The sequence below is a fragment of the Callithrix jacchus genome, chromosome 4 (assembly GCF_049354715.1).
Source record: "Callithrix jacchus isolate 240 chromosome 4, calJac240_pri, whole genome shotgun sequence".
Lineage (NCBI taxonomy): Eukaryota > Metazoa > Chordata > Mammalia > Primates > Cebidae > Callithrix > Callithrix jacchus.
Window position 1 is genome coordinate 103196453 of NC_133505.1, and position 26637 is coordinate 103223089.

The window sequence follows — 26637 nt, forward strand, 5'->3', positions numbered from 1 at the left end:
AAACTGTAGAACTAGAAGAAAACATGAGGGAAAAGCTAAACGACAGTGGTCTGGCAAATGATTTTTTAGGTATAACTCCAAAAGCAGAGGCCACAAAAATGAAAACAGATGTTTGTTTTCTGCACAGAAAAACATCTGTGCACAGAAAAAAAAAATGGAATGAAGAAAAACCTGCAGAATGGAAGAAAATATTTGTAAACCATATATCTGATAAGGGGTTAGTATCTTAAATATATAAGGAACTCAAATAACTCAACAGCAAGAAAACAAATAACCCAATTACAAAATGGACAAAAAATATAAATAGAAATTTCTTAAAAGAAGACATACAAATGGCCAAGCAGCATATGAAAAATGCTCACTGGCTGGGCGCGGTGGCTCACGCCTATAATCCCAGCACTTTGGGAGGCCGAGGCAGGTGGATCACGAGGTCAAGAGATCAAGACTATCCTGGTCAACAAGGTGAAACCCCGTCTCTCCTAAAAATACAAAAATTAGCTGGGCATTGTGGCGCATGCCTGTAATCCCAGCTACTCGGGGGGGTGAGGCAGGAGAACTGCTTGAACCCAGAAGGTGGAGGTTGCGGTGAGCCGAGATCGTGCCATTGCACTCCAGTCTGGGTAACAACAGCGAAACTCCGTCTCAAAAAAAAAAAAAAGAAAAAGAAAGAAAAATGCTCACTAATAATTATGAAAATGCAAATTACAACTTGATAAGATATCACCTCACACCTGTTATAATGGCTGTCACCAAAAATACAAAGGATAACAAGTGCTGGAGAGGATGTGGTGACAAGAAAACCCTTGCACATTTTGGTGAGAATATAAACTGGTAGAGCCATCATGTAATATAGTATGCAAGCTGATTTACATAAAATTAAAAATAGAACTACCACATGATCCAGCAATCCTACTAGGTACATTTGCAAAGAAAATGAAATTATTATGTTGAAGAGATATCTGCATTCCCAGGTTCACTGCAGCATTATTTACAATAGCCAAGACATGGAATGAACCAAATTGTCCATCAACAGATGAATGCATAAAGAAAATGTGGTTTATATACACAGTGGAATACAGTCATGTGTCACTTAACAGCAGGACACGTTCTGAGAAGTGTATCTTCATGCTAACATGATTTATTGTACTTAAACCTACTACTGCACACCTACGCAATGTGGTATAGCCACCTTGTATATGTGGTCTATCACTGACTGAAACTTTGTTCCACAGTGCATGACCCTACTATTCAGCCTTGAGAAGAAGGAAATCCTGTCATCTGCAACAATATGGATGAACCTGGAGGACATTATGTTAAGTAAGCCAGGCACAGAAGACAAATAACACATAATCTCATTTATATGTGGAATCTAAAAAAGCTGAACTCATGGAAGCAGAGTAGAATGATCCTTACCAAGGGGTGTGAGGAGGATTAGGAGGGAGGCAGGGGAGATGTTGGTCAAAGCATACAAAATTTCAGTTAGATAAGAGGAATAAACTCAACATGGTGACTATGGTTAAAAACAATGTACCATATGGTATTCTTGAAAATCAGTAAGAGTAGATTTAAAGTGTTCTCACACACAAAAAGGTAAGAATGTGAAACAATACATAGGCTAATTAGCTCTATTTAGCCATTCCACAATGTATACACATATCAAAACATGATGTATATGATAAATATATACAATTTTGTCAATTATCAAAAATAAATGAATAAATGTTTAAAAGACATCAGTCTATCACATATGGTTAACCCACTAATATACATACACACTAAATTTTAAAAATATTGATAATCAATGTATGAAAAAATCTAAACTTTGAAAAATTTTTAAAATCATTTTCCCTAAATCTTGATTTCCCAAAAACAGTCTTTGTGCTTGTAAATCTGAAACAGAAAATAATCTAAACATTTCCACCACTTAAAAACGAACATGTTCTGTAGCACCTTTAAGTCACTGTCTCCATTAAATACTCTATGATAAACACAATCTAATCTAAATACATAATTTCACCCATGATACTAGACCTTCTATGAAAACAAGGAACAAAATCCTCTCTTAAAATCTGTCAAAGAACTTTAAGTGCTTATTTTATTATTATATAACAAGAATACAATAATTTATTAAAGAGCTGGCCTCTACCATTTAGGTAGAAATTAAGTTTTCGATTATAGTAAACATCATTTTTATCTATTTATTTTTGTTAAACTAGAAAAGGCTATTTTTCTTTAAAAAAAAAAAAAAAGAAAAGCTCGAAAATACCAACTTCAGTCTGTTCTAAATGTTTAAATAAAAACTATTTTCCCTTTAAGCTCCCAGATAATAGCAACTAAATATAAAATTAAAACATATAATCATTTTAGACAAAATTCTTATAGATTAAATGACATAGATTAAGGACAGAATATTGTCTAAGTCTCAAAAATACAAATAAACTCTTAAAGCATTACCTTGTCATACCTGTTGAGTGACAGGCTTATTAAATTGCAAAGGAGAGTTTCACAATGTTCTTCAAATAGACTGACATTGGTAAAATTGTCACTTGCCAGATTCATAAACTGATGACCATATACAACTTGTTCTGAAAATGCAATAGAATAGTTTTAAAGTACAGTAGATTTTACTAGATCAGAAATGAAAAAGTGACTGTACATCTTTAAATTATAACAAAACTAAAACAGTTAAATTTTTTTTTTTGCAAATAAAATTTGAACTTGAGGACAACTTTCTTATATGAGCACTGATAACATTATCTTCATAAGTTTCTAATTCTTCCAAGTAAAATCTAATAAACTTCTTTTCCTAATAAGTCTTTCTTTGAAAATCATTAATGCAACACAACTTAAAAAAGAGAGAGAGAACATAAAATTTTCATCCACATTTCTAACCACAAAGCCTTTAAAACATTTTTCTTTTAACCAATACTGATAAACTGACCCCATGCAATTGTTTTGTGGAATAAAATAGAGCAAACTAAGGTAATAGATAACCAAAATGTATACCTATATCAGAATAAGTCCACTTGAGTATTACTCTAAGAAAACAGTAATGTGAAATTCAGACTCCACATGAGAGAGGAAATTATATACTTGTGTACATCTTTGTATTTTTCTATGTATGGATATATATAAGTATATGTATTTATTAACTGAAAAGCAGGTGTTGAAGTAATAGACATCTTTACAACCTAAATGATAGGTTGGCAATGGAACCTAAGCAAGATCAAGAAATAAATAGGCACCATAGCCATAAGCATAAAGGATATTTATCTACAATATATATATACTGTTACTAAAAAAAGAAAATTTGCAAAATATAATGAATAATCAATAAAGCAAATACAAACAATAAAATGTAAAGATGTTCAACTTTACTAGTAACCAAGAAATTGCAAGATAAAAACAATCAATTTCATTTTTCACATATTAGTTGGCAAAAAATAAAACATAATTGACAGTATCAACTACTGGCAAGAGTATGAAGTAAAGGCATACCAACAGTTACGTCTATAGATCAGTAGGACTTACTGTTCAGCAAAACAGCAGCATATACATATTAAAACTGCAGTGTGCCACTCTATTTCTAAGAATATTAGAGTAAAGATACATATATATCCACAAGTGAATTCAGTGAAAAATTGTACACAGATTAAAGATACATATATATACACAAGTGAATTCAGTGAAAAATTATTTGTAATATCAAAAAAATGAAAGTATCTTAAATGTTTAAAATAGACATTGCCAAACATAGTAGAACATGCAGAGTTTAAATGGATAAATATAGGCAGTAACATAAACAAATCTCTAAATCAATTATAATGAAAGATCACACTGAAGAGTATGATTAGTTTCTACATAGTATACATATAAAAACAAAATTTTACCTATGAGTTTCTACATATGTATACTAACAGATAGAAAACAAATATGTAAAGATAAACCAAGCTGTTCCCAATAGTTATTTCTGGAAAAAAAGGAGTAAAACTTTGACTACTTTGTTTACTATTTGATTGTTTTAAAAAAATCCGAAAGCATTTATTACTTATGTAAGTTTAAAAGGCAATAAAAGCTGATTTTAAAAGGGATATAAATCATAAATCCATAAACTTACTTAATTTTTCACCCAGCATGTAGAGAATTTCTAGCACCAGCCAATGTATATCCAAGTGGAGATGTAATAAATGCCATGATGGTGGAAAAAGCTGTGGATAACATTATCAACTGTGATTGAGAATTCATTATTATTTTACTAGGTATTTCATAGCATGTCACATAATACTCCCGCATAAACACAAGGATAAAGAACCAGTTAATCTACCACTATTCAAAAGCTCAGGGAAAACCTCTGTCTTGTTCATTAGAGGATTATTTCACTGAAGATCTTTGAAAGCAGGAATTATTTTCATAATTCCTGTTGGTTTAAGACAGACCCATCACCTTGGGGCTGCTGAATAGACTTGTATACTAAAGGTACCTTCCAACCAACCTTTGACTCTACTATAGCTGCAAGGCAGTAAAAGAATTTTTTTAAATATGTGTTTTTATAATTTTGTCTTAGAATTTAGCTAGGAAAATTTTTTAATGTATGAATGACCAGAAACTCCTATAAAATATTTTAACAAAAGAACTTTAGACTACAATGTAGACATTACTGTATCCTATTAAGACACAGAAGTTAAGGCTGGGCACAGTGGCTCATGCCTGTAATCCCAACACTTTGGGAGGTCGAGGTGGGTGGATCACCTTGAGGTCAGGTGTTCGAGACCAGCCTGGCCAACATGGTGAAACCCTATTTCTACTAAAAAAAACAAAAATTAGCTGGGCGTGGTGTTGTGCACCTATAATTCCAGCTACTAGGGAGGCTGAGGCAGGAAAATCACTTGAACCAGGGAGGTGGAGGTTACAGTGAGCCAAGATCACGCCATTGCAGTACAGCTTGGGCAACAAGAGCAAAACTCCACCTCGAAATAAAAAAAGGAAAAGAAAAGAAAAGAAAGAAACACAAGTTAAAAGAGGTGAAAAAATTTACCGCTCAATTCATGTATTAAGATGCAAACTCAATTCTGAGTCAAAACCCAGCACTTTCAAGTACTGTATTTTACTGGGTTATCAATAACCATCCTCAAGTCAGCATTTAGCATCACTATAAAAAGAAATACAATCACATAACAGGTTCCATTAAAGCATATATAAAGAATGATGTAGAGTAGACTTGCCTTAGGTATACACAAAATAAAATGCTACACTGACAAAACCGTATTGGGACAGGAATAGATAACAAACAGCAAGAACAGAGAAGACAGAAATGAATATATGTGTACCATCTCAAATCAATGGGAAAAGTATGGGTCATTCAATACACAATAAGATTATTAACTTATCTATTTGCAAGAAACTTAAGTTAGACTTTTCACCTCACTGCGTATTTAAAAATAACATGAATTAAAGAAATAAAAGCAACAATCAACATATTTTAACAGCATAGATGATAATGTGAAAAATATAATTATCTAAAACATTCAAATATACCTAGAAAGTCAGTTTAGTTAATGAAAAAATAAAATATTTGCAACACATAATTCCCACCAAATAATGTATATCTAGAGAGTTCCTAAAAAATAAAAAGAAGCTCAACTGGAAATAACTATTAAAACAAGACATTTCATAAACAAGATTGTTATAAAATAACAAATGTAAAAATAGCCTTGAAAGATGCTTTTAATTATGCTTTTTTCTTTCAGAAAAGAATAGTATTTTAGTGTGTGATTTTTTTTGAACACTGTAAAGTTCCTCTGCTTTAAAAATTTAGTCTTCTGAGCTTCAAATAACCTATCTTTTCAAGTCTGCCTAATTAAAAAGTCTATGAAAGGCAAAATCTAGTTTGAGGACCCTTGTGCACAAATTTTTATTTCTGCTGCTATATATATTTTTTTATTTTAGACAATAATTTAACAGGCCAGATGCAAATTTAATTATCAGAAACTTTTTGCCATAGTGAAAAGCAAAAAAAAAAAAAAAATCAGCATATTTTTTATCCACGTTTATTCTGAATAAACTCAATTCAATGTGACATGTCTAAAACTAAGCTTATTATTTCCCCTCATTTTTTTTCTCTTAGGTACTTGATGGATAACTAGAAAATAAAAACCAGTCCAATTTACAGAAACTAGTGAGGAAAATATCCCTCCCTCAACAATGTACTTATGAATCTTTTTATTTAAATGACATAATTAGAAGCAATTATCTATTTGTTTTCTATAGATTAGCTATATTAACTTGTAAATTCAGTTAGAACTTCATTTGCTTTAATTATTACATATACTGATCTCTGATGAAAAAGTCAACTTGTTTCTACTAAATTTCACAGAAGTATGTAAACATTTAATTGTATTTATTCTAATTTATTTCTTGAAATAAGGTCTTGCTCTGTTGTCCAGGCTAAAATGCAGTGGTGCAATCATGAATCACCAGACCCTTGGTCTCCTGAGCTCAAGTGATCTTCCCACCTCAACCTTCTAAGCAGCTGGGCTACAGGTATGCGCCACCACACTGGCCTAATTTTTTGTAGAGATGGGGTCTTGCTATGTTGTCCAGCTGGTCTTAAATTCCTAGATTCAAGCAATCCTCTCACCTCAGCCTCCGAGAGTGTTAGGATTACAGGCATGAGCTACCATGTCAGCTGTACTTTATATTTTAACAAAGATATGTTCATAAAAAGTGTTATTCAAAATGGTAAAGTCAAATATAATGAAAGGAGTTGAGACTTTAGGGAATCTTACTGTGAATTATCCTAATTTGTTACTCATACTCATATAAGCTCCCATTTTCATAAGGAGAATCTATTACTTATCTATAAGCTGGGCATGGTAACAATACAAATTTTTAAAAACCAAACTTCAGAGGGAATGATTATCACAGGTAGGAAAAAAAGGGCACAGTCAAAACAATCTTAATGACATTTCAAATAGGCCTCAAAAGTCAGAACACATAAAGATGTGGTCTTGAAAGTTTTTTTTATAAATTAATCTTCTTGAATCTTACTGTAATATATGATAAAAAATTTTTTAATATAAAGCTTATTTCATTTGCTTTAAAACTTTTAGACATTTATACTGTCATAAATCAAGAGAACAGCTACTGATTCAACAAATACTATATTTTAATAACTTCATGTATATGAATTTATTTAATTCTTCCAATGATTTTAGTAAGTTACAAGAATTACACAGATGGGGAGGCTGAGGCAAGAGATGCCATTTGCCCAAAAGCACATAATTAATAAAAGGAGGATGGGGGGCAAGAATTTCAATTCAGGCAGTCAGGTTCCAGAGCTGTAATTTTGACTGATTTCTCTCCTTTTTGAATGAATAGTCCTTGTGGGGAGAAAAAGCTGATAATTTAAAAATTAAACAAGTCAAACCTTTATCTGGTTTTGATTTACAAATGCTCCTATATTAATACTGGGAAGTTCAGAAAGATGTCCAATATATAAGAGTAATCCATGAAGCTCATCAATCAATACTGAGGGAATTTGAGCCTCCAAAGTCTCATAAGGATGGACAGGATCATGACTGTTCCCATTGTGTACTTTCAGATACCTAAAAAAATAATTAAATAAAATAAACAACCAGAGTCTGTATGAATACACACACAGAAATTCATGTAGTGATCAAAATACTCATCTGATATCATACCTGAAGATAAAAACTTTAACATAATGGAGAAATAATACACACTGCTGTCTAATACTGTCTGCTTCACAGTGTAGAGTTGATACCTTCCCTGAAACCAAAATAGACAATGTTAATCATAGTTTAAATGATTATCACTGGCAGTGACAAAAAATGTAAGCCATACCAGCAGCAATTCTCTATCTTGTAACACTTATATCAAACCTTCTCATGCGGTCTTGCCTCCAACTACTCCTCAAAAAACTGTCTTATTAAAGTCACCAATCAAACCCACATTGCCCAATCTAATAGACAGTGCCTACCTTCAAGTAACTTGTGGGAGCAAGTTACTTGAAGGTATAGCACCGGCTATACCTGGCTTCATGGTGCAACATACCGACAGTCTTCTTTCTTACTCATGTGTCCTTTGTCCTACCTCTGTTTTTTGGCTCCTCCTCCTCAATTCTATTATTAATATGGTCTCTTCAGGACTCAGTCCTGAATCCTCTACTCTCTATATATCTCTCCCCATATGTATGATCTTACCAATTACTTTATTAATAAAAGACTCTAAAAGGGTTATCTACAACCCACATCTCTCCTTTGCACTCCAGACCTTGCATGTTAAACTGCTTAACACCTATACAAATAGTAAATAGTGCAAATAGTAAATCCTTTAATTTCATCCAAAACCTGTTCATGCTGCCCATGTTTTCAGCATTTCCTTAAATGGTGCCACCAGTAGCTTATGTAGTTTTTGATTCTTTCATTTCCTTTAACCTCATATTTAATCCTTCAGAGACCTATTATATTTATAACCAAATATCAAATGAAACTACCCATTTTCCCTGTAATCACTTAAACCACTGCAATAGGACTGTTAACAGGTCTTCCCATGCTCTCTTGTGTCCACCTATACTCTAAGTAAAAAATCTGCTTAAAATGTTTATCAATTTCTCTTATTCCCAAGTCAAAACCTTGAAAGACTACCTACTATACGTAGAATAAAAGCAAAACTCCTAATAATGAATTATAAAACTCTGAATGACCTTTTAATAGTTGCTTTCTCCCAACCTCACTCAAAGTCAGCTTTCCCTCACTCCAGCATTTACAACAGCAATAATTATCTAGGTAGTTACTATGGGCAAAACACTGATAACCATTTTAGAGAAAATGAGTAAGAGAGAATCTAGTAAACAAAAACAGAGAAAACATAATGAGAATTATAGGCTACAAATTTGTACCCATACTAAACATAAAACCAAAGTTTAATTCAAATGAACAATCATGGCCACAACTTTGGCAGAACAGACGCATAAATGTAAAGTTGTACAAACACCTCCACATTAAACTGCACTTTTATGGCTTTATTTCACCCATAAAAAGTCCTATCATCCCAATTTTCACAATTCTCAGCCCATAGAGGCAGTACTCTCTTAAAAATAACTGCAATGAACATCTGCATCCAGGCACACTGGAATAAAATAATCAGATTGCTCCATCTCCCACTGTAAAACTGAAAACCAGAAAAAGCAAGTTTTCAGGCTATGACACAAGACAATATAAGATTGCTCTACCAGAGACAAAATAAGCCTTCCAACTGCACCAGCTCCCCACCTAGAGACAGTTTCCAGGCTGCAATATGAGGAAGAGAATACAAATAGAGCCCAACTCACTGAGATGAGGAGATACAGGATCCAAGTTCAAGGTAGTCCAAATTGAAGGGCAAAAGTGCCCAAGAAGAAAGAAGCTATACAAAATAAGAGTTCTGGAAGGGTACAGAAGGTCCTTCTTGAGATCCAAGTACTGATCTGTTCAAGCATGAAAAAAAATTACCCAAGGCCAGGGAAAAACACCAAAAAAAAAATTCCCTATAAAGAGTACACAGGCCAGGGAATAGTTCACATTCTAGCTAGCAAGCATGAAAAAAATTTCATGATAGCCAAGGAATGAGAAAGAATTCTCAAAAGCCTTATTAGGTTAATTTACTGGGCTAAATTAACATTAAAGGCTGCTTTTTAAAAGTCCTACCAAAATTTAAAACAAGCCTCAAAGAGCCACTGGATTACAACTACACAATAACGAGCCAGAACAAAATCCAACGTCTAGTTTAAGGAATACAAAAAAATCTAGAAAGCAACAATGTGAAACCCATAATGTTCATCTCAGAATATTACCACATGTTCAAAGAAGCAGAAAAATATATCAGAGAACCAGGAGAAAAACTAATCAATACAAATAGATGCAGAAATGCAGTGATAAAAGAATTATTAATAGCAACAAAGTTAAAAGCAGTGGTTATAATGTATACTCCATATATTCAAGATGGAAGAAAACAAGCATCAGGACAGAAATGGAAGACATTCAAAAAAAATCCATAAGGAATGTCTAGAGACAAAAAACCATACACTGTATCTAAGAGAGGGTAACACCAACAACTGTAAGCAGAAAGCAGAAAAGAAAATCAAGACAGCCTGAGGTCTGGCACTTTTGAGTTCTCATTTAAATTCTCCATCCCACTCCCTACCTCCAAAACAAGTACCAATTATATTCAGAGAAGTTTAGCTTCCTTAAGTCAGTTTTACCTTTAAAATCTACAGATTTGAGAAAACACTGTATATCAGCCACAACAAAAATTTAAAAGTTATACTTTTTCTGAATACTAAATTCATAACTTCTGGCCTAAGGCTTCCTCCATATTATCATGATATCCCAATTATACCATCATGGACCCATGTGCAACTCACTATAGTGGAGCACCATTCCTTTTTGTCATTAAACGCATTTAAAATAAACTTACCAAAATCACAACTGGACTGTAACAAGGTTTCCAAGTTGTATAGTTGTTGCCTAATTTTAAAAACGTAAGGGAAAAGTTAATTTTAGAATACTGTAAAGCATGTAACAATTACATGGATAAAGTTTCCAAATCTACTACATGGCTTCAATACTTCTTTTATTTAGCGACGATGATTAATACTTGGCAAATGTTAATTAAAAGATCGGGCAGGAGAATTGCCTGAAACCAGGAAGGGGAGGCTGTGAAGCCGAGATCGCGCCATTGCACTCCGGCCTGGGTAACAAGATCGAAACTCCGTCTCAAAAAAAAAAAAAAAAAGATCAGCTTCGGGTAATGAAAACTTTAAGAAAAGATAAAATACATCTTTGCCTGAACTTCCAAAAGTATCTAATAAAGACTGCCTATATTTCAAAAATTATTTCAAGTACCACAGACTTCACCATCAGCAAGATAGTGTTTATATCTTTAAGAAGTTTAACGCCAGGCGCAATGGTTTACACCTGTAATTGTAGCACTTTGGGAGGCCAAAAGGGTGGATCACCTAAGGTCGAGAGTTCGAGACCAGCCTGAACAACATAGAGAAACCCCTTCTCCACTAACAACACAAAACTAGTTGGGTGTGGTGGCAGGCACCTGTAATCCCAGCTACTCAAGAGGCTGAGGCAGAGGACTCACTTAACCCAGGAGGCGGAGGTTGTGGTGAAATGAGATCTTGCCATTGCACTCCAACCTGGGCAACAAGAAGGAAACTCCGTCTCAAAAAAAAAGAAAGAAAGAAAAAGAAGTTAAGATGTGGCGCAGTGGCTCAGGCCTGTAATCCCAGCACTTAGGGAGGCCAAGGCAGATGGATGACCTGAGGTCAAGAGTTCGAAACCAGCCTAGGCAGCACAGTCAGACCCTGTCTCTAATAAAAACACACAAAAATTAGCCAGGCATGTTGGCAGGCCCGTAATCCCAGCTACCTGGGACGCTGAGGCATGAGAATCACTTAAACTCAGGAGGCGGAGGTTGCAGTGAGCTGAGATCACGCCACTGCACTCCAGCCTTGGTGACAGTGCAAGTCTCTGTCTCAGAAAAAACGTTTAAAATACAGAAAACATTCTAGGCTAACAGTTATATAATAAAAATTCTAGGTTAACAGTTATATAATAAAAATTTAAACTGTCTCATACAGTTAAACAATGGAAGTTGAAAAAAAGGAATAATGTAGACTAAAGTTATCAGGGAAAGCTGTATTTATGATGTTCCATCTTAATTCCTGATAATAATTTCTTGCTATTCTTGCTAGTTGATTTCAAAGTCTTTAGAAACTAACCCATCTTTACATCGTATGTTCTAGGTTGAGTCGCTGATTCTGGATTCTGTAATTCAGGATTACAGAGGATCACTCACTCAGCCTGTTCTCTCATGACACGGCACAGATCCAGTTAAATCTCTTCATAAAGTTTCATGGGATGATGGTGGGAGAATTCCTTCCACCTCTCCATTTTACTTTAAATGTATCACATATAGATTTTTACTATGTTTTGGAATAATTTGCTTTCAATAATTGACTCCTATTCAAACTTACCTAAAATCTGAATCTGAATTGTCTTAAAAGATAAGGGAAAAACTTTCATTTTTATTAATTGAGGTGACACAATGTTCAAGGTTTTTTGATTGATTGTTCGATGCAGAATCTCACTCTGTCACCAAGGCTGGAGTACGGTGGGTGATCTTGGCTCACTGCAACCTCTGCCTCCGAGGTTCAAGTGATTCTCCTGCCTGTCTCCTGAGTAACCAGGATTACAAGCATGTACCACCACACCGGCTAATTTTTCTATTTTCAGTAGAGATGGGGTTTCAGCATGTTGGTCAGGCTGGTCTGAAACTCCTGACATCATGATACACGCTCCTTGGGCTCTCGAAGTGCTGGATTACAGGCATGAGCCACTGCACCTGGCCGAGCTCATGGTTTCTAAAAGGCCCATATTTTTAAATTCATACTGAAGTATTTATGGGTGAGATGATATGATGCCTAGAATTTGCTTAAAAATACTTAAGTCAAAAGAAAAGAAGATAAGACAGATGAAGGAAATGTAATAAAAAGTTGTTTACTATAACTGAAAGAGGGCATATGGACATTCATTATATTATTCTTTTGTGTATGTGTAAAATTTTTCATTTAAAAAATTTTTTTATGTTGTCCAAATAGAAATTAGCATTTCTATTACACAGTCTAAAAGATTTATTTAGAAAGATCATACTCTAAAGAGCACTGAAAGACTATGGCTATTGAATAACCAAAGTATTTTAATTTTCTTCCAAAATTATAGTTGAAAGCCTCAAATATTTGTCAATACATGATGTCAAATGCAAAGAATAAAAATTCTGAAAATGAAATGCAACTCATTAAAACCATTACTCATCAAGTGTTGCTGCCTGATTATTGTTACTGGTAAGATAATCAAGTGAGCAACCAGCACAATTCTCCTGGTCTTTTGTAGTATCAGTATTAGAAGCCACCCAACAATGTAGTTTACAAAAGTGAACAACACCTACACTCGCAGAAAGTTAAAAAAGAAAAAAATACCTGAATAAATGAAAGAGCTCTTTGGATGAATTCACTAATGCTGTTTCAGTAACCCACTGAATGCCAAATATTTCCGATGTATCTTCTTCAAAATTAGTTGGTAAAGGATCAAGATTCAAAATTAATCTGAAATTAAAATTATGTTTTAATCTCATAAAAAGTATATTAAGCACCATAATACAACAGCTCTTCTCTTTACATTATTCAAATCCATATTATACATGACACATATAAGAAGTCAGAAAACGCCTCCGTACTTTACACATTCAAGATTACAATAGCTAGACTGTATTAAAATGTCAATCTTCCATACTGATTAAAAGTATAACTGAAGTGCAATGTAACTTAAGAGGAAAAACTGGCCGCGCGCGGTGGCTCACGCCTGTAATCCCAGCACTAAGGAAGCTGAGGTAGGAGAATCGCTTGAACCCGGGAGGTGGAGGCTGCAGTGAGCCGAGATCGCATCATTGCACTCCAGCCTGGGAAACAGGGAGACTGTCTCAAAAACACAACAAAACAAAAAACACCAAGAAGGATTCTAAGAAACATATTTCTGCCTGTCTTCACCAGTTGTCTTCAGTTGCAGAATTTCATCCTAGAGGAGACATTTAATTTTTAAAACTGCTAACAGTTATTCTGAACCAAGTCTGGAGAATTGTATCCAACTAATGAAGGTGGTACTTTAAGGTCTCTAACAAGGTACAATTAAAAAGTCAACAAAAATTAATTTCCTGACTGAAACTGCCTCAGAAGGTATTACCAAAATATTTCAAGAATAGCAGTTTTACTGCAATATGTATGTACCTGCCCGATGTAAAATAAGTCTACAAGACTTCTGTATGTATAGATAGCATTAGAAGGAACAGGTCAACAAAAAATGTTTGTCTTTTGTAAAAATTACTGGAAAGCTTCAGAGTATCATCACACTCTTTGGAAGGAAATACCATTTCAAAAGGCTCATAGTTAAGAATTCACTTTAAGTAAAAGAAAACTTAGTGCCCAGCTCCCTACAGTAAGGGAACATCAGTTACCAAGGAAGTTTTCCCTAATACACAAAATACTTTTGATACGCCCTTACCAAGAAGCCAACAGCAGAACTGATATTCATTTGTACCATTATGATATACTAAGCTGATTTATAAAACATTGTTCGGCGACCACCAAAGTTTAGTGGGCTGAAATGACAACTAACATTCCTAAAAAACTGGTGAATAATCAGATGAGGGAAAAAAAGTCTGAGTTTTACCTACCGCTTAAGGGCTCCACTGTAGAGGTGGGATTCTCCAGAAAAATGTTTTCCTCCTCCTCTGTTGTCAACAGCACAAGAAAAGCAAGGAGGTTTGCACCACTCTGTCCCCAGCTCCAGCTCTAAGCTGTCAGTCAGGAACGTCGGGGAAGCAAAACAGTTCTCCATTGTTTACTTCATGTTCTGAAATGTTTGAAGGTCGTCGTATCCTTAAGGGCTCCAAAGAGAGGGTGTGAAGAGATTCCTGGAGGTGGGGGCCGACAGACTGGGGGTTACCTCACAAAGTTCCCAAGACGTCCCCCAGCACGAAGGAAAAACAAACGAAAAACCCAGACCAAATCCCCAGTTCTTCTCCCCCGCCGCTCCGCCCATCAAGGGTGTCAGAACTTAAGATAAAATGCACAATCAACTCTGGCTGTGGCAGGGACTTCGAAATCCGCCCACCAGGTCCGACTCTGCATCCCAGAACAAGGTGAAAAGGAAAGAAATGTCTGCAGGACACAGGCGTCCCGGGCTCGCCTCGAACTGCGCCCTCTGCAACGTCACTAACCCGCCCTCCGCCCGTTTCCCAGCAGCAGGATAGAGAAAGCTCCCTCGCCAGCTGGGGGTGGACACCAGGAAGGCAATCCCTAGCGCCAACCCCGACCCTCCGAGCCGCGGGCGAGACCCACCATGCTCGCGCCCGGCAGCACTCGGGTGGAGAAGGCGGGGAGACCGCATCCTGCGCACCCAGCTGCAGCCGGGACCCCGGACGTCGGTTGCCCGCGGTGCCTGGCGTACCTACTCAAACTTCCAGCCCCCGAATTCTGCCTCCTAATACCCCAACCACAACCAGGAATCTGTGGAGTCTAAACCGCAAACAGGCGAAATTCCCGCCACCGCGCGCCCGCGTACCGGAAAGGCGGAACCGCGGCGCAGCCGGTACCCGGCAACCAATCCCTTCGCGTTATCTGCGCGGAAACAGTCGGCGCTCCACGATTCTCGCGAGAGTCTGTCAACCTGGGACAAAGTACAGAAAAACTTTTTTTTTGGACCTTTAATTGGTGCGTTCGGCTGGAAGGAGGGGCCTGGCTAAAAAAAAAAAAAAAAAAAAAAAAAAAAAGGAACTGCTGCTGAGGCGGTGGAGAGGCGGGTTTAAGGCCTGTGGGTTTCTCTTCTGGCCCGACCGAAGGGAAGAGATTTAACTCCAGTGAGTACGAAGTGAGTGACTCGTTCACACCCACAGTCGCTCCGTCGCCTCTTCTCGCTCTAGGGCCAGCAACTCTTGTTAGAATGCAGGATACCTTTTATTGTCCATGGACTGTGAGGCAGGCAAGTGTAGCAATGAATTTTCTCTGTAACCGTTGGAACAAGTAAACAGAAAATTAGTGTGGAAATTTGGAAAGCACTACCAACCAGCTTGACCTAATTGACGTTTATAGGTGAGCAACCCAACAGTAGCAGAATACTCTCTTTCTCCCTCTCTCTCCCTCACCCCCTCTCCACACACACACCACTTCTTAGTAGCAGAATACTCTCTCTCTACACACACACTTCTTACAAGAAAACTCCAGGCCAGAGCAGGCACAGTGGTTCATGCCTTTAATCCCAGCACTTTGGGAGGCTGAGGCAAGTGGATCCCTTGAGACTAGGAGTTCCAGACCAGCATGGGAACATGGTGAAACCCTCTCCCTGGTGTCTAAAAAAATTAGCCAGGCGTGGTAGTGCTCGTCTGTAGTCGCAGCTACTTAGGCTGAGGTGGGAGGATCACTTGAGCTGGAGAGGTCAAGGCTGCAGTGAACTGTGAATGTGCCACTGTACTCCAGCCTGGGCACTCAAGCAAGACCCTGTCTCAAACACAACAAAACAAACAAACAAAACCCTCCAGGCCTAATGACATTACTGTTAAATTCTCCCAAACATTTAAGGAAGGAATAATACAAATTCTATACTAACTCGTAGAGAAAATAGAAGGAGATTGGATGCTTGTTTTATGAGGCAAGCACCACAGTAGTATCAAAACCTGGCAAAGAAAAGAAAGGACAACCACAATCTGATATCACATGCAAATATAAAGGCAGAACTGTTAGGAAGCAAAATCCAGCAGTACATAAAAAGGATGACATATGACAGCTGGGCGCAGTGACTCACGCCTGTAATCTCAGCACTTTGGGAGGCCAAGTGGGCAGATCACTTGAGGTCAGGAGTTTGAGATCAGCCTCGCCAACATGGTGAAACCCCCCGTCTCTACTAAAAATACAAAAATTAGCTGGGTGTGGCATGTGCACCTGTAATCCCAGGTACTTGGGAGGTTGAGGCAGGAGAATCGCTTGAACCCAGCATACAGAGATTGCAGTGAGTCAAGATCATGTCACTGCACTCCAGAGTGAGACTGTCTGAAAACAAACAAAAAGGATGACATATGACAAGAAAATTAGATTCATGTTAGGAATATAAGGTTATTCACATTTCTACATGTAATCAGTTCATTATATCAACAGTCTATTAAAAGTAAAATGAAATCATTTCAATAGATGCTGAAAGAACACTTGAGAAATTCAACATCTGTTCATGATAAAAACTCTCTGCCAACTAAGAATGGAAGAAAACTCCCAGCTGATATGTGATATCTATGACAAACCTGCTATTAACATCATACTTAATTATAAAAATAAATTTCCCTAATATTGAGAAAAAGGCAATGATGTCCACTTTTTCCACTTCTTTCAACATTTTACTGGCGGTAACTAGTCAATGCAATAAGGAAGAGAAAGAAGTAAATGTCATATAGATTGGATAAGAAGAAGTAAAACTGTCTTGATTTTCAGATGATGTAATTATTCATATAGAAAATCTTAAAGAATCTCTACAAATACCTATACAAACTAATTTATGAGTTTAGCAAGGTGGCAGAGTTCAATGATATACAAAAATTAATTGTATTTTTATAGACATGGAAAGACCATTTGAAAATTAGAATTTAGAAAATAACACTTAATGACATCAAAATACTAAAATTTAACAAAATATGCACCAGATTTTGTTTGTGAAGGATTGCAAAATATTGCTGAAAAGAATTCAAGAATATTCAAGTAAATAGAATGAGATAGCATAATCATAAATTGAAAGACTCAATATTATTAAAAGTTTTTCCAAAATTTATCTATGGATTCAAAGGAATGCCAATCTAAATCCTAATCACAGAGGAATTTCTTTTGTAGAAATTGACAAATGCATTCTAAAATTGATATGGAAATGCAAAGGGCCTAGATTAACCAAAACTATTTTGAGTAAGAACACTGTTGAAAGACTTCCAGTACCTGATTTCAGGACTTATAATTAAGTTACAACAATCAAAACACTGTGATTTTGATCTAAGATTACACATAGCCAATGTGATAGAATAGAGAATCCAGTAACAGGCCCCATACACATTTGATAAACTGCTTTTTGTCAAAGGTGAAAAGGATAGTCTTTTCAAATAGTGAGAGAACTATTGGATACTGATATACTTAAAACTGAACTTACCTCATATTATAAAATTTAACTCAGTAAGGATCATATACCTAAATGTAAGAGTTAAAACTCCAAAAACGTTAGATATTCAGCTTGCTAGTACACAAGAAAATACCAGCAAAGAAAAGCAAGAAATAAGGCTAGTCCACAGGAGAAAAATCATGTGTGCATGGTATGTCTGTTACAATGTCTGTCATGAAATCTAAGAGTTTATTTTATGAAAGAATGGATAAGCTATGTCAAATATTGCTGATAGGTGGAATAATAAAAGAAAACAAATTAATCATTGGGATTAGCAAGAAACAGGTCATTACTAATGTTGATGAAAGCCATTTAAGTTGAGTAGTTGGGGAAAAACATCTGATTGAAGTGGGTTGTACAGAAAATGGGAGGTGAATCAGCAAATATAGAAACTTTACCAAGGAATTGAACTTAAAGCATAAAACTTAGGGCAGAGGGACATATAGGGATCAAGAAATGGTATTTTGAAGATAAAAGATGTTAGAACATGTTTGTGAGGCTATGGCAATTATTAAATGGAAAGAAAAAAGATGAACAAAAGGGGAATAATTGCAAGAAAACAGGTATTGAAAAGATTAGGGAATAATATACACTACACAGATGGTATATCAGCCTCTGATAGGATGAAGAAAATTTTTTTATTGTAATAGGAAGAGTAAACAGTATACAGATTAAGATGGCTGGAGATGTTGAACTAGGTGTTGGAAAGTTGAGTTGTTCTTGTTTTACTTCATCTATTTCTCTATGACACATCAACTGGAAGTAAGAAGAAAAAGTAACAGATTAGAGAAGAGGTGTGATATTGTCACATTGGTTAGAAGAAAAGTATATTTACTAAGGAAAGATAATAAGAATGTCTGAAAGTGTTGTATCATTTGAGATTTGTGACAAAAAATTAGAGTTCAGTCATAATGGTTTTCTCCAGCACCATTCAGCTACTTGGTAAAAGAGGGGAGGACAGTCTGGGCACAGTGGCTCACACCTATAATCCCAACACTTTGGGAGGCCAAGGCGGGTGGATCACTTGAGGTTAGGAGTTCAAGACCAGCTTGGCCAACATGGTAAAACCCTGTTTTTACTAAAAATACAAGAATTTGCTGGTTGTGGAGGCACACACCTGTAGTCCCAGCTAGTCAGGGAGGCTGAAGCAGAATTGCTTGAACCTGGGAGACGGAGGGTCAGTCAGCGAAGATCATGCCACTGCACTCCAGACTGGGTAACAGAGTGAGACTCCATCTCAAAAAAAAAAAGTGGGGGAGGACATATGATAGAATTTGAATGTTGAATAATAAGGAACCCATTCTGATAATCTGTTCTTGTATTTTCAGATATCAGACTCAAAGTCAAAAAATGTGTTATGAATGTCATGTTTTGTAGGAGGGAAACTTTTCACAAATTCAACTTAATATGATATATTCCAATGATTAAAAGGTCTTAGTTTCAGCAAAGTTATCATGATTTTAATTGAAATCTTATTTAAAGTTTAAGACTGTTCCCTCTTATCCCTTAAATGTAAACGAAGATCACCTTACCTCTTTAGAGCTCTTAAATCTAGAATTGAATTAAACGTTGTAGCAATATTTGATCAATATTAAATGCAGTTCTAGTGATCTTATTACTACAGTTGGCCACTGTTGAGGATACACTGATATAGTTCAACTCAATTATGGCTTTTAGTTCTGTGCTGTGCTATTGAAAATACTAGATTATCTTTATGAGCTATCTATTGCAAATATTTATACAACCTACCATAGTAAGCTGGCTTTCTGTTGACTCACAGTATTATAGTGCACTAATTTTGCACAACAGATAATGAACTCTTAACCTCTCCACTACTCCCTGGCACACATAGTATGATTTAAACAACTGTTTGAGTAGCAACAGGGAAATGTAGTTGGTTAAGAAGGAACAACTTTCTATAAAAAGAAAGAGGACTTTTCATACAACTGTTCAGGGCACTAAGTCATTAGCAAGGAAATGCACCACATAGATCCTTGAAAAAAAACCTATGAACCAGAAAAACTTCATTATTGATCTTCATTCATTTTTCTGTAGCTTTAGCATCTTTCCCTCCTATGTGTGCTCTTAGTCTATTTCCTTTTACCTGCAGGAGAGCTTGATCTATTAACTACTACTTTTTTTTTTTTTTTTGAGACAGAGTCTTACTCTGTTGCCAGGCTAGAGTGCACTGGCATGATCTCGGCTCACTGCAAGCTCCGCCTCCCGGGTTCAAGTGATTCTCCTGCCTCAGCCTCCTGAGTAGCTGGGACTACAACTGTGTGTCACCACACCCAGCTTATTTTTGTAATTTTAGTGGAGACAGGGTTTCACCATGTTGAACAGGATGGTCTTGATTTCTTGATCGCCTGATCCACCCACCTCACCCTCCCAAAGTGCTGGGGTTACAGGCATGAGCCACGGTGCCTGGACAATTACCACTATTTCTTCAACCTTCAACCACTCCCTCTCTCCTGTCTTCTTTCTCTAAGTCTACTGTGAACAGTATCTTTTAAGGTGCCTCTCAATAATATCTGCCAGTATTCATGTCCTTGTGCAGTCTTCTCTCCTTGAGTGTGAGCTGAACCTAAAGACTTGCTTCTATTGATTAGAATAAAGCAAAAAGTGATGAAATATTACTTCCATGATCAAATTACAAAAGACTGTAATTTATATCTTGCTAGAACTCTCTCTCACTAACATTCTTCCCCCCTTGGCTTCTTGACTAGTTCACTTTGATAAAGTAAACAGTCATGTTAGAGAAGCCAACATGGCAAAAACTGAGAGCAGACTCTGGACAATAGGCAGTGAAGAACCATGGTCCTCAGTCCATCAGTACACGAGGAACTGAATTCTGCTAACAAAAATCTGAGTGAGTTTGGGAGGCAGATTCTTCTGCAGTTGAGCTTTGAGATGACTAGACCTGGGCAAGTGTATAGTAGAGAATTTAATCTTGTCCAAAGAGGAGTCAGGGCCTTTGCCCTTGGCTTATGAAAGCTAATTTCCAAGCCTTTGGAATGTTGTGTCTTATAAGAGTATCTTTTTTGCCTGACACCTAGGATCATACAGGCAAATGTGATTTGGGCTGGCAGTTGGCCATGCCTGAAGGATTAATAATATAATTTAGGGTGGGTCTTTGAGTCACGTGGCATCAGTCAACCTGGAGACTGAGATCAACCATGTGAGTAATCACTCTAACATGCCTGTGTAATGAAGACCCACTAAAACGCTGAGCACTGAGGCTCAGGTGAGCTTTCCTGGTTGGCAGTATTCTGTGGATATTGTCTCACATTGATGCTGGGAAAGTAATCGTGACTTCACTGTGAAAAGAAAACAGAAGTTTGGTACTTTCTCAGACTGCCCTATGTGTTTCTTTTCTTGGCTGATTTGAATCTGTATCATTTCCTTGTAACCATAATTGTGAATATAATAGTTTTCAATGAGTTCTATGAATTTCTCTAGCAAATTATCAAAGATTGGGGTGATTTTGAGAATCCCTTGAACATGCAATTGGAGTGAAAATTGAGGGCAGTCTAAGTGTGGACTGTCTGCCCCCAACTTCACAGTTGGCTAAACTCTTTTAGCAACATTGCTGCCAGTTAACCTGGCAAGTTGACCGCACCTGTAAAAGACCTTGAAACAGAGGACTGTGTTAAGCCACCTCCAGATTTCTAGCGGAGATAATAAATTTTGTTAATATAATAAAAATTTGCTATCTGAGAAACTATGAGATAATAAATTTGTTGTTTCAAGCCACTAAATCATGGCGTAACTTACTACATGGCAATAGATAATATAATTAATAACATACTTTAACAAAAATAAAGCTTGCTTCAAGTTTTATGAGTTCAATATCAGCTTGGCCAACAAAGCAAAACCCTGTCTCTACAAAAAATCTTAAAAATTAGCTAGGCATGGTGGTACATGCCTATAGTCCTAGCACTTTGAGAGGCTGAAACAAGATGATTGCTTAAGCCCTGGGATTGCTCCAACTCCCAGTAGTTGGAGGCTGCTGTGGGCTATGATTGCATCACCACACTTCAACTTGAGCAACAGAGCCAGACCCTGTCTCTGAAAAAATTTTAAAAGTTAAATAAATAAATAAATAAAGTGGCCAGGTGTAGTGGCTCATGCCTGTAATCCCAGCACTTTGGGTGGCAGAGGCGAGTGGATCACTTGACGTCAGGAGTTCGAGACTAGCCTGGCCAACATAGTGAAACCCTGTCTTTACTAAAAATACGAAAATTAGCTGGATGGTAGTGGTGCTCACCTGTAACCCCAGCTATTTGGGAGTCTGAGGCTGGAGAGCCAAGATCAGCCATTGCACTCCAGCCTGGGTGACAGAGTGAGACTCCATCTAAAAAAAAAGAAAATTATAATAAGCACCTTTTAGGTCTCATGCTCTCTATATATCTTTTAACTAACAGCCTTATTTTTAGAGCATTTTTAATATTAGTTAAAATTTTTTTTCATCTTTTATTTTTACAGATGGAGTCATGCTATGTTGCCCAGGCTGTTTTTAAACTCTTGAGGTCAAAGGATCCTCTCACTTCAGCCTCCACTGTGTGTAAAATAGATTAGTAAAAATGAGATATGCATCAAGAAAAACACATTAATAGGCCAAATTAGCCTTCTGGCTGTCAGTTTGCAACCCCTCAATTCTATCCTATATCAGAATTTCACTATGCAAATGAAGATGGATTGGTAAATGCTTATTTTAAATATGTAAAACTGTTCTGTGCCCTTTACCTTCTGCTTCTTAACACATTTGAAAAGTTCCTACAGATTTAAAAAGGGGATGGGAATAGAGTGACACCTGAATTGACAGTCACTCTAAGACAATGGGGAGTAAAGCAAAAGAAGAGTGCTATTACCAAAGGAAAGAGCATGAGATACTCTAAGGCCAAGGCAGCAGTTGCCTTCCTGCCCTCTTCCTGCCTAGTCGGATTTGCTTACTTTCCTATATACCACTTAGTATCACTTGTACTGTGATGTCACTTCCTGTCATAACACCTCCACGTCCAGAAAAGTAAATTATTTTCTCCTTTACATTTTATAAGTGTGTCATCACCTATAATGTGCCACAGGTAAAATAGCTGGAATATATCTGCCTGCCTGTTAGAAGCAGCTTCCTTCAGAGAGAAAGAGTCTACCACACAAGTAGGATGATGCACTGCTTCCTGCCTTGCTTCTAGTCACAATCTCTTGCATTTTTCCCTCAGTTACCTGTTTTCCCCTTCTCCTGCTGTCTTCACAAATTACAGATCCATAGCTGTGTTTCTGACTAAGACTGCAGTAACGTTATCTTCTGCAACCTCCTTGCAAACTCCTCAACCCTGGCCATCTTCCAACACTCTACTTTTCTGAACAAGGATTATACTGAAGGCCCTCCTAATGTTTTACAGTCCATTCCTAAACATTCTGAGTTACATTTTTACATCATACAATGAGTACATGTAGGTTTTTTACATATATATGCAGATAATCATGCCTATGTCTGTTTTCTTACCAGACTATAAGATTTAGATTTATTATTATGTCCTCAGGACTTAGGATAGTACCTGTATATATGGTCGGTCCTTAAAAATATTTTTGATTAAATGAGTAGAATGTTGCATTTGGTGTTTACTGATAATTATATCTTTTGGAAATTATATGTTTTGGAAATCTTTTTGAAAGATGTTATTATGTCACTTGCTTTGACTCAGAGTTTCTGCTGAGGGACAAACCTGAGAAAAATAGCTATAATGTACTCAATATTCTAACTGAGGTGCCAGACCACTATTGCAAAGGAGATGCCCAAAATTTGCTTTTATCAGCAAATTTGCTTTTATTAGCTCATTGTGTGTGTTTTTTTGTATAAAATAATTTTTTTTTTTTTCAGAGACGGAGTTTCGCTCTTGTCACCCAGGCTGGAGTGCAATGGCGGAATCTTGGCTCACCGCAACCTCCGCCTCCTGGGTTCAGGCAATTCTCCTGCCTCAGCCTCCTGAGTAGCTGGGACTACAGGCACGCGCCACCATGCCCAGCTAATTTTTTGTATTTTTAGTAGAGACGGGGTTTCACCATGTTGACCAGGATGGTCTTGATCTCTTGACCTCATGATCCACCCACCTCGGCCTCCCAAAGTGCTGGGATTACAGGCTTGAGCCACCATGCCTGGCCAAAATAATTCTTTAGAGTTAGGATTTCTTTAGAGATTAAATATGGAAGGCTGCAGTGTTTTCACTCTCTTTTAAGCTAAATAGGGGGAACTTCAGAAAACTTTGAGAGGCTCACATGTATCTTCTGGCACTCGGAACACACAGAAATTGATCCCTGTCTGGATGCTGAGAAATCTAAAGGCAAAAGGTTGGCTAGAGTAGCTCTTGTTGGCAGGGCAAGGAGTGAGTGCTATGGAAAGAATAAACTGTATTGTCACTAGGGTAGTGAACCCTGAGGCAGAGAGCCAGATCTGGGTTGTCTTGGGAGGGAACTTGTCCAAGAGGACTGCTTGCAGGCATCGGGTAGCATCAACAGAGACTGGAAACCAGGTGGCTGGCAAAGGAAGGCATAAATTGGATCAAAGCTCTGCTTAAAATCCTGCAGTGGCTTCCTACTGTACTTAAAGTGGAATGTATACTCCTCACCTTTGTGATTTGAGCCCTTCCTGTGCCCACAATCTTAGCCTCCACCTCTCTTACAAAGTGTCAGCCACATGGCCTTCTTTCAGTTCCTCTCATATACTGTATTTTTTGCTGCCTCAAAATGTTTGCACAAACAGTGCCTTATGCCAGGACTGTTTTTTCTCTTGCTTTTTATAGGCCTGGCTCCTTTTTGTCCTTGAGATCTGGGCTAAATTTCCTTTCCTTTTAGAGACTCTCATGGACCCTTCAATTTAACATAACTTTTCATAATAATTTGAGTTTGGCAAAGTTGCAAATGGCATAAAACTCAGTATAACCACAACTTAACAAGAAAAAAGTTTTCTATTCCTCTCAATGTGAGTCATGTAGTCAGTCTAGATCTGGTAGACCTACATGGTATCAGAATTCAAGGATCCCTAATCCTGTCTTCACAGTGATTGGCCGCTACTTTAAGTTTACATCATTGTCCATGAAGGCTGTTCCTGCTGCAGCCAGCACATGTATATTTGAACTGGTAGGAAGGAGAAAATGGGAAAAGGGCACAGGCCCTTCCTTCTAAGGTCAGTTCTGGAAGTTGCTTATACTACATCGGTTTACATACTACTGGCTTGAACTTGTCACACACTCCCATTTAGCCACAAGTTAGACAAGCCGGGAAAGATGATCTTTATTCTGAGTGGCCACATGCCTAACTAAAATTAGGGGATAGGTTAAAATGCATTTAAGAGACGACTGATAGTTGCTCCCGCAAACACCCATCAGTATGTTTTCTCACAGCACTAAGTTATAGAGGCTAAGGCTTTTTTTCCTTGTGGAAGCTTGCTTTGATCACTACATCTAAAGAAAATTTCTGTAATTTACTTTATTCTTTATTTACTCTCATCAGGCAGAGTAGGGGGCTCACTTACAAGTGACAGAAAATTCAGTTTTAAAATGGCTTAACAAGAAAACCAGTTTCATTGTCATTCACATGCAAGTCATGTAACCATTCTAGGATTTGCATGGTACTCTATGGTATCATGGAATAGTTAACTTATATCAGTCGTCAGACTAGCCTGTGCCTGTGGGCTAAATCCGGCTTACCACCTGGTTTTGTAAGTAAAGTTTTATGGGAACAGAGCGACTCCTATTGGTTGAAGTATTATTTATAGTTGCGTTCTCACCAACTGTTTCAAACTAATGGCAGAGTTGAAAATTATGGCCCACAAAGCCTAAACTATTTACTTTTTAGACCTTTAAAGAAAATCTTTGCCAACTCCTGAGTTACATTAAATAGGTTTTCTGAATAGCATGTATTTAAAGGCAGTATGCTCTTTGGAGCGCTAAGATTTTTTTTCCTTAGAAAGCCAGTAATTGTAAGAAAAACTTTTAAATTTGTTCCTACAACACCCCACCACACCCCCAATATCTTCTTTAATTTCTGTTTACTGTGGGAGGTTAGTGAGATGAAGACTCTTTAATTTTTTAATTTTCTCATTTAGCATTGTTAGCTATCTAATCGTCATAATATCACCATTCTAAGAATCAGAGTACTAGAACAGGAAGGTGCCATAGGATTACCCTGTGAGGCACTCTGGTGTGCCACCTAGATTCTCCCTCCAGGGGAAAATACTTACTTCCCCAGCAGCTGAAGTGTTGTTGTCAGCTCTTAGCAGTCAACCCTTTTTAAAAGTGCTTTGGGTAAAAAATGCTTGCTCAAAGTGAGGCATTTGTCATCTTAACTGTTGGCACAAATGTATAAATGCCCAGTCTTCCCTATTCCTCCTCTAGCTTGGGATACCTATGAAGAGCCATCCCAACTTCCAAGCTCCTCTAAGGGCAGGACATCTATGAAAGAAATGTAGCAGCAGGGCATATAGATAACATTCCCATCTCCCTGGAATAGAGAACCTGGGGAAAAGAGGTGGCTGTGGGTGCAGATTCAGAAGACTTAAATGTTCCTGCCTGCTGGCTCTGAAGGGAGCACCGGATCTCCCAGCACAGCACTTGAGCTCTGCTAAGGGACAGACAGCCTCCTCAAGTGGGTCCCTGACCCCCATGCCTCCTGACTGAGAGACACCTCCCAGCAGGGGTCAACAGACAAGTCATAGAGGAGAGCTCTGGCTGGCATCTGGAAGGAGCCCCTCTGGGATGAAGCTTCCAGAGGAAGGAACAGGCAGTAATCTTTGCTATTCTGCAGCCTCTGCTGGTGATACCTAGGCAGA

At 37.3% G+C, this 26637-nt stretch overlaps 2 protein-coding genes across 18 annotated transcripts in view; one reads left to right on the forward strand and one right to left on the reverse strand.

Moving 5' to 3' along the window:
- The window catches only part of MMS22L (MMS22 like, DNA repair protein), a 155630-nt gene extending 140374 nt beyond the window's left edge, over positions 1-15256 (reverse strand). For 3 of the 10 annotated variants that reach the window (XM_017971267.4, XM_035297708.3, XM_017971269.4), the window contains exons 1-7: positions 14299-14835; positions 13049-13174; positions 10477-10526; positions 7701-7788; positions 7427-7604; positions 4118-4208; positions 2455-2585 (exon numbers count right to left, since the gene is read on the reverse strand). In XM_017971267.4, the coding sequence (XP_017826756.1) occupies positions 2455-2585; positions 4118-4208; positions 7427-7604; positions 7701-7788; positions 10477-10526; positions 13049-13174; positions 14299-14462 (828 nt within the window). In that variant the 5' untranslated portion in view covers positions 14463-14835. Of the gene's footprint in view, positions 1-2454; positions 2586-4117; positions 4209-7426; positions 7605-7700; positions 7789-10476; positions 10527-13048; positions 13175-14298; positions 14836-14965 lie in introns of those variants that run through there. The other 7 variants (XM_078369828.1, XM_078369831.1, XM_078369826.1 and 4 more) reach the window with 4 other exon arrangements.
- Positions 15257-15396: 140 nt separating this feature from the next.
- Positions 15397-26637, forward strand: part of LOC144582184 (uncharacterized) — a 1185294-nt gene continuing 1174053 nt past the window's right edge. For 4 of the 8 annotated variants that reach the window (XR_013534406.1, XR_013534408.1, XR_013534407.1 and 1 more), the window contains exon 1: positions 15397-15715. The gene's annotated coding sequence lies outside the window, so the exon portion shown is untranslated. The remainder of the gene's footprint in view (positions 15716-26637) is intronic. The other 4 variants (XR_013534413.1, XR_013534414.1, XR_013534415.1 and 1 more) reach the window with 2 other exon arrangements.